Source organism: the organism of the source record quoted next, unplaced genomic scaffold (genome assembly GCF_019419815.1).
Source record: "Pyrus x bretschneideri cultivar Hongxiangsu unplaced genomic scaffold, Pyrus_bretschneideri_v1 Contig20, whole genome shotgun sequence".
NCBI lineage: Eukaryota > Viridiplantae > Streptophyta > Magnoliopsida > Rosales > Rosaceae > Pyrus > Pyrus x bretschneideri.
In genome coordinates this window covers 7,274,460-7,282,948 of record NW_025999502.1, presented here as the reverse complement: position 1 = coordinate 7,282,948, position 8,489 = coordinate 7,274,460, and the positions used below count along the sequence as shown (strand labels likewise).

General features: G+C 37.0%; 2 protein-coding genes across 2 annotated transcripts; one reads left to right on the top strand and one right to left on the bottom strand.

Moving 5' to 3' along the window:
* Nucleotides 1–3,317: 3,317 nt before the first annotated feature.
* LOC125477072 lies at nucleotides 3,318–3,899 on the bottom strand. The gene has a single exon (XM_048583840.1). The coding sequence runs from the start codon at nucleotides 3,897–3,899 to the stop codon at nucleotides 3,318–3,320; it is 582 nt and encodes a 193-aa protein (XP_048439797.1).
* A 2,939-nt stretch (nucleotides 3,900–6,838) lies between these two features.
* Nucleotides 6,839–8,024, top strand: LOC103933366 (agamous-like MADS-box protein MADS1). Its single transcript, XM_009343052.2, has one exon. It carries the CDS (start codon nucleotides 6,931–6,933, stop codon nucleotides 8,020–8,022), a length of 1,092 nt encoding a protein of 363 aa, XP_009341327.2. The 5' UTR covers nucleotides 6,839–6,930; the 3' UTR covers nucleotides 8,023–8,024.
* The last annotated feature ends 465 nt before the right edge of the window (nucleotides 8,025–8,489 follow it).

Here is an 8,489-nt window from a genome sequence, read left to right as displayed (position 1 = left end):
CATCCTAGAAAAGATGAATCATCCTCCTGAGAATCGTGAGATTTCGGTTTATTATGCTAGCTTAGATGATGTGTGGCGTAGAAATGAGAAGATCGTCGATGATGCATTTGCATATGCAGTAGCTACTGAGATCATGTTAAGGGATGACATTAAACCTCGTTCCATTGATGAATGTCGATGTCGAACCGATTGGTCAAACTGGAAACAAGCAATTCAAGTCGAACTCGATTCGCTTGCAAAACGTAAGGTGTTTGGACCCGTAGCTTCTACTCTTATACATGTGAAACCCGTTGGCTACAAGTGGGTTTCCATTTGGAAGCGTAATGAGAAGAACAAAATTGTGCGTTACAAAGCTTGTCTTGTTGCTCAAGGTTTCTCACAAAACCCCGGGATTGACTATGGCAAAACTTATTGACCCGTTATGGATGTGATTACTTTTTGCTACCTTATCAGGTTGGTAGTTTCCGAAAAATTGAGTATGCAGCTAATGGACGCAGTAACTGCGTATCTCTATGGGGATCTTGATTTGGAAATTTATATGAAAGTTCCTAAAGGACTTACATTGACTGGATCAAATATTTCCAAACCCCAGAACACGCTATCAATTTGATTGAGGTGTTCACTCTATGGTTTGAAGCATTCTAGAAGAATATGGTATAACCATCTGAGTAAATATTTGACTAGTTAGGGATATGTGAACAACGAACTATGCCCTTATGTGTTCATTAAGAAGTCACATTCCGGTTTTGCGATAGTTGCAGTATACATTGATGACATGAACCTCATAGAAGCTCTTGAAGAGCTCGCGAGAACTGCTGCGCACTTAAAGTCAGAATTTAAGATGAAAGATATAGGTAAAACTCGATACTATCTCAGTCTCGAGATAGAGCACTGTTCAAATGGAATCTTAGTACATCAAACAAATTACACTTGGAAGGTGTTGCGCCACTTTAATGAGGATAAAGTGAAGCCTTCGAGTACTCCTATGGTCATTCGATCGCTAGATGCAAAATGAGATCCCTTCCGTTTGAATGAGGATGATGAAAAGATTTTGCAGCTTAAAGTTCCTTATCTAAGTGCAATGGGCGCTTTATTATACTTAGCTCAATGCACTAAACCCCATATCTCCTTCGCTGTTAATCCTTTGGTAAGATACAGTATTGCACCAACACGCAGACACAGGACTGGTGTTAAAGACATCTTCCGTTACCTTAAGGGTACTACTGATTTGGGATTCTTCTATCTCTACGGATCCTCGAGTGATATCGCACCCCCTGCTTCTCAAGTCGATTCTCGCCTTGTTGGTTATGCCGACGCAAGATACTTATCTAATCCGCACAAGGCACGTTCTCAAACGAGTTATATCTTTACCATTGGAGGCACCGCAATCTCTTGGAGGTCAACTAAACATACCCTAGTTGCCACTTCGTCTAACCATGCTGAAATTCTCGCCTTACATGAAGCAACTCGAGAATGCTTTTGGTTGAGAGTAGTTGTGGGCCATATTCGAAGCTCATGCGATCTTTACCCCGCCAGTGATGTCCCAATGATGATCGATGAAGACAACGTAGCATGCATCGAACAACTCAAGAAAGGTTACATCAAATGAGACAACACCAAGCACATTGCACCAACGTTCTTCTTCTCACATCAACAACAAGAGTATCAGAAGATTGAAGTCACGCAAATTTGTTCACAAGACAATTTGGCCGACCTTTTCACCAAATCACTGCCGAAGACGACGTTTCGAAAGCTTGTTCAAGGAATTGGTATGCGTAAACTTTCTGAGTTGTAACATTGTTAGTTATCTTTGGAATTGTGTAAAATTCAAAGGGAGTATCGTGAGGAATACTTGCTTGATCTTAATGTACTCTTTTTCCTTACGATTTGGAGCATTTTTTCCATTGGATTTTTGCTACCTAAGTAGGTTTTAACTAGGCACCCACCTTGGGCTGGTTATATCTCTGATGACGTCCCGTAGACATTTCTTTTGACTTTGCATTTCTCACGCATTTTTCCTTAGACTCTGGATTTTGTCCCTATTCGGGTTTTTGCCATACCCTTAGGGGTTTTGTAATGAGACTTACTACTTTATGCAAGTTCTTACCTTATTGAGAATAAGCGTTGTTCCTTTGAATCAGTGCAGACAACTCGACTTCCTTAACTTCTGCATGATGTTAAATCTACCTTGAGTATTTACACACTCAAGGGGGAGTGTTATGAACTTTCCTAGTTTAAGTGTGATTGTGTATATCCTAGATTGAATTTGATTCTAGTTATTCTTTTCTATATGGACTTGTATTTCTTGGGGATAAAGGATTTCATATCTTTTTTTTACTACTATAAATAAAGGCACTACGTAAGGGGAATGAAGGATTTCGTATCCTTTTTTTACTACTATAAATAAAGGCACTACGTAGGGGGATGAATGATTTCTTCTCCCTTTTTACAAGAACATCTCTCCTCTCTCTCTTCCCTTGCCGCCAGCTTTATCTCTTTTGTCAGTTAAAATAGACTACAACAAAATTAAATTAGTAAAATAATAAACTTTACCATTAATTATACTTTAATATCCTTTCACTAAGTAATGGATTACAGCGATTAACACCCCATTCTGCTGCTCTTTGGCAAACGAAAAAAATGAACTACACCCACCCTAGCAACTGCAGCGCACCTCTGCACCATAGAAATAAATAAATAAAAAGTTGATGGCAGATTCGAAGGAGCATCTCCCACACCATGGTAACTTTTGTTTTTAATATACAACAATATTTAACTTTAAGGAAGGGGAAGTCGAATTTAAGATCTTTAGTAAATATAAATATATTACTAGTTGATAGTAAACCTTTTAATCTCTCCTCATGGACAATTTTTTTTTGTACAATTAGGGATACCATATTAAATCAGATTCTGCAGGAGGTTTAATCAAATTGTGCAATTCAATTCTTTAGTTGCTATAGTGCACTTCCTGTTTTTGTTGTTCTGTGGACCTATTGTGCAGGAGGTCTGATTAATGAGGGAGATTAAAGAGAATTTTTTTTTTTTTTTTTTTTTTTTGTCAAAGGTAAACTTTATTAGATTCTAATTGAAACGTTTACATCTTGAGCAAGAATATTAAATAAAAACTCTGGACTAATTGCATCCCAATGGAAAATACCTCCATGTGAGGTTACATATGAGGCGACAACATGATCAGTGGCATTTCCACTCCGCTTAACAAACCCAAACCTCACCCTTCCTAATTGAGATACCAAAAGACCAATATCATGAATAAAGCATTCCAAAGTAGCATCAATCACGTATTCTCCCATAAGCATTCAAATAAGCACCTGAGAATCCGATTCAAGCTCCACTTCCGCACAACCCAACTCGATACAAACCCTCAAAGCTGCTCGGATCGCAGCAGCTTCAGCCATTGCTACCGAGTTGAAAACCCCACCTCCTTCCCCACCAGACGCCTGCAACAAACCAGTAAAATCCCTTAAAACCCACCCATAACCACCTTTGCAAGTCTTCCCACACCAAGCCCCGTCACAATTAATCGTCATCACACCAAAAGGTGGCCTCTTCCATCGAAGCCGTTGACCCGCGAAGCTTGATTCAATCCCCTCCTCATCGCAGCCACCATCTCTCCTCTTCCTGCATTGCCCAACACGAAACTCCAGGAGGTGTCGCTGCACTAAATTCACCATCTCCATGGGATTAACCAGCACTCCTTTAAAGACCATTTCATTCCGGCTCTTCCATATTCTCCACTTAACAAACACACACTCCTGCATCAACTCCTCATCTTTCATTGTCGCGTAAACAACCTCATAGTCCCTGCCAATACTCACGGAAATCCCTACCTGCCATTGATGCCATGTCCAGCTACAAAGAGCAACAGTACCATAGCACATGACTAAACGCACATTGGAAAAACAAGTGATGCTCCGTCTCCTCTGTTGCTCCACACATCACACAATTACTATCCACTTGCATTCGGAGTTTAAGGAGGTTGATCCGCACAGCCAAGGAATGGTTACAACACCGCCATATAAAAAACAGCCAAGGGAGATTATAAGGTTTACGTAGGAGGAGAATGAAGTATTAAAGATTACAATCAATTACTCAATGAGGGCATATCAAATAAAGAGTAAATGGTAAGTTATTTATTTTATTAATTTAACTATTTTTTTTTCAAAAAAGATTATTTAAATGCATAAACTAGCTATGGTAAAACTTTTAGACACATGGCAGATGACACTTTACTACCATGATGGATAGCAATTGTGCCTATACACCATGGTGTGAGTTTGATTCTCAATGATTCCTCCCCATAACACTATCGTTTGTCCAAAAAAAAAAACCCTTTAGACACATGGTACGGTTCTAAAAGAGGGTAGCGCCATACCAAGATAAATTTTTCCATGTGTATCTGGACCGCAAGATGATGCATCTTCAGGATTTAGAGGAGTGAGCAAACACATATGGACTAAACTAGAGACATTAAACTTTATAACAAAAATCACTTATTATTACGATCTAGTTGTATTTCTCTACCCTTGTAAATAAGAAGTATTCGGTTCGAATATCATGAAAGGGGCATTGATGCTTGCCTAAGGTCCGCTTTTTGAGGTCATGTGAGGGACAAACTTATTGCAACCGCCAAATTAATCCAACGGTTGAAACTCTTAATAACTCATTTTAATGCGTTACATCCGATTGAAAACAAACAAACAAACAATTCGCCCACATAAAACAAACAAAGTAATCCGATGACTCCCATCTTATTTCATTGGTCAGACGAGGCAGAAGATTTGGTGGAGGTGAGGGTGGCGGGGTGTTGATGAGCAGCCATAACCATATCTTAAAGCTTCATGACGGAAATAGCTAGATAAAGTAAATGGGTGTTGAATGTTGAGCACAAATCGTGGACTACTGAGAAATGAAGCCACGGCTTTATTTATTTGATCAATATCCGTCCAAAATCAGATTGGATTCATTGGAGCCACCTTGGAGTGATTGAACCATTCAATCAGAGTTTCAGAATATGGGGTTTTAAACCCTAGTTTTAGGGCTTCATGGCTTAATCATCTCGATCCCTCGAAGGAAGAAACCACTAAAATTATAATTTTGTTTTCTTCTGCCGAAGATGATCTATATATCTAAAATATGTTAGCAGGGTGGATTTTACATTAAAAAGATGAGGAGTTTGGCTAGAGTTTTGCCGTGAAATAGAACTCATCGGGTTATTGTTCTTAATCGGGTGAAGTGAATTTATTCAAATAAATTATTAGAAGCTTCAACCGCTAGATTAATTTGACAGTAATAATATTTATCCCTCACAGGACTTCAAAAGGTGGATCTTAAATGAAAAGTACCGTGGATAGCAAGTTTGATACCAACTTATTTCTTAACTATTAATATAAAAATATCGTTATACTCCAGCAAAACAAAATTTAGAAAATAAAATATAATCGTACTGTCCAAAAAGTAGCTTACAATTTCGTCAAAAGTGAAACAACGAAAACTGCCAATGTAGACTTCTCACTCAGCACGGTTTACTAATAAAACTAGATTGATTAACTACAATAAACATATTTTGAGAACTAATGAATGTTTATTACGTTATCATTATAATTACTAGCATTTGCCTTCACATTTTGTGTGAATGAACATATTTTTTTAGAAAATGAGAAGGAGAAAGGGAGAGAGAGAACGTGGGGGAGTGAGAGGTTTTTTTTTAATTTTTTAATTTTAATATTGGAGGTATTTTAACATCACATATAGGTGAAGCTTCAATAAAAAATAGTAAAATTTAGACCTGTGAAATTACATTATTGCCCATCATTTTTTTTGTGTGATAGAAGACTAATTTGTCTTTTCACCCTATTTTGGCTGATAAAAAGGGTTTCATTAATTAGTAGAGATTAGTCATCAATATATGATTAATCATTACTGAAAAATAATCACTTCTACAAACCAAATGTCAAAATATGTTTATTGAAGCTTTTTTAAGTATTTTCTATAAAATTATTATAAATTGCCTCAAAAAAAAATAAAATTATTTTAATAAGACACGTATCCAATAAACACGTAAGAAAATCTCCACGGACTCAAAGACAAAAGTCTAATGGTGCTGGCTAAATAATCATTGTACGTAAAATTCGATTTTTTTTTTTTTTTTTTAACAATACGTAAAATTAGAATTGAAACACGAAAGAATTAAGGAAGACAAATGAAATTTGAATAAGAGCTAATTGATTTGATGGGATCAAGATCTATTTATGGCTTGTAATATTTATATTTTATTTACCTTGACCAAAAAAATCAGAAATTATGATTGAGTTTATAATTAATGATTAGATTCTTGAGTAAACGGCAAGCGATTACCTGTGCTATATTATTATTAGGTCAAGCCAACTCAAAAGGAGGGTTTTAAGAAGCCAGCCATTTTCTAAACGGAACATTTTCTTGGAGAAGGTACGCTGTTGATTACTTTTCTAATTATCTATGCTCTTCTCTTTACGTAATTGTACGCATTCATAGCAGTTTCCCTAGCTGTTTCACTGCATATGGCTTTATGGTTGTGCATTTAAGTTAAATCCCCTCAAAAGCTTTTGATATTCATGGCAGTACTGGTAAAATCATTTGAAGTGTCTCCTAGATGCTGTATTTACCTTTAAGTTTATTTATTTATTATTTTTTCGGTTTCGTTTAGCATATGTCATATATATATATATATATGTTCATACACGTGAAATCATTTGTTCTTCTCTTTTGGTGTTTAGTTTTGAAGGTGGAGAATCTAGTTATTCTTATTGCACAGCACAAAAGTAAACAACCAAAACAAAAATTACTGTTTATGATCATATACAACTCTTTGAACCGATCCCATAGTCTCCCAAAGATTAAACACAGTTATTTCTTTTTTTATTCTTACAGCAGATGAATATGGGCCGCGGAAGGCTAAACATGGAACTAATTGCAAACGAGAGGTCTCGGAAAACAACATTTCAAAAGAGAAGGAAGGGAATAATGAAGAAGGCTTATGAGTTTTCAACTCTTTGCGAAGTAGATGTGTGCATGATCATCTACGGACCAAAACTGACTGATCGGCCTCCAGAGCTCCAGACTTGGCCTAAAAATCCGGAAGAGGTAAGTCGGATAATCAACAAATACAAGGCAAGCACAATGTGCAAACCGGCCAAGAAAGCCTTCGATTTGTCTGATCTATTGATGGACAGAAAGAACAAGGTATATGCTGATATATACAGAAAGCGTAAGGAGATGTATGAGACCAAGTACCCAGCATGGGATGAACGCATCAACACTTTTTCAGAAAGTCAACTGGAGGCACTTCTTAATGCGTTGGATGCGAAGCTCGAGTCTGGCAAGAGAATATTACTCAATAGAAAGAAAGAAGCTGCCGGGCATCAAATACTTGTCATGAAGAAAGAAGCACCAACACTATTGATGGGTGGAAAACCTGATGTTGGTGAATCATCAAGCCGAAAGCATCCTTGTAACTATGAGGAGGACCAAAACCATATGAGCTCTTTCAGTAACAACATGGTAGATCATATGCTGCAGCAGTTTCCACATCAGCCTTGTGATCAAATGCTTCAATTTGATAATTCAAATGAATACTTGAGCAATCTTTTGGCTCCAAATCCGGGTCCAACGGCAATGTGGATGTTGAGGGAGAGCAACTATAGTCTTCAATTCAGCGCAGGTGCCAGCGGCAGTAATTCTCAATTTCCAGTGGCGGGGAATCAAGGCAATTTCAGTGATCCAATGATGATTCATTCTACAGTGGAGAATACGAATATGAATATGTTGATGGTGAATAATAATCTTAATCCTCCAAGATCGTCATACATGAGCCAGCAGTACTATGCTCGACTAATGCAGCCGGCTGTGCCCTACATGCAGTATCCAGTAATGCCAGCAAGTATTTCATCTCATCCGGTTCAATTGCGTGCTTCTCAAGCCAAAGATGATCAGTACCAGGATGTCAACCATTATCTCTGGTCATGAATAGCAAGATGGTTTAACGACTATTACTGTTTAATTAGTTACTTTATCTTTCTGTGTGAACTCAATCAATACTTTTGGGTCAATTCTTTCAGATCGTTAAGGTTTCTGTGATATGCTAGTTCTAGTACCGGGTACTAAAATAAAATAATCCTCCAGAAAAGGATGTGTTATTATTGTCATTATACATCTGATAAAATAAAATAGCTAAAAGTTTTAGTGTTTCTTTCAGATAAAATGAAACTTTATTAACAACGATCAAGAATGTACATACGGCGGGCATTGCTAAATGTAATGAAATGGTCACACAACTCACACAAGCAAAAAAAAACACAACTTTACATTTACAAATTTAATAAGAATACGATACAATTTTTTATCCATGACATCCAATTAACAAAAAAAATAACACTTATGAAGACTAAACTTTCACTACAAAAATATTGAATCACTCTTATTGCTAAAGACCT

Coding starts and splice junctions, on each gene's coding strand:
- LOC125477072 (XM_048583840.1), bottom strand. CDS start 3,899: ATGTGCTATGGTACTGTTGCTCTTTGTAGCTGGACATGGCATCAATGG.
- LOC103933366 (XM_009343052.2), top strand. CDS start 6,931: ATGAATATGGGCCGCGGAAGGCTAAACATGGAACTAATTGCAAACGAG.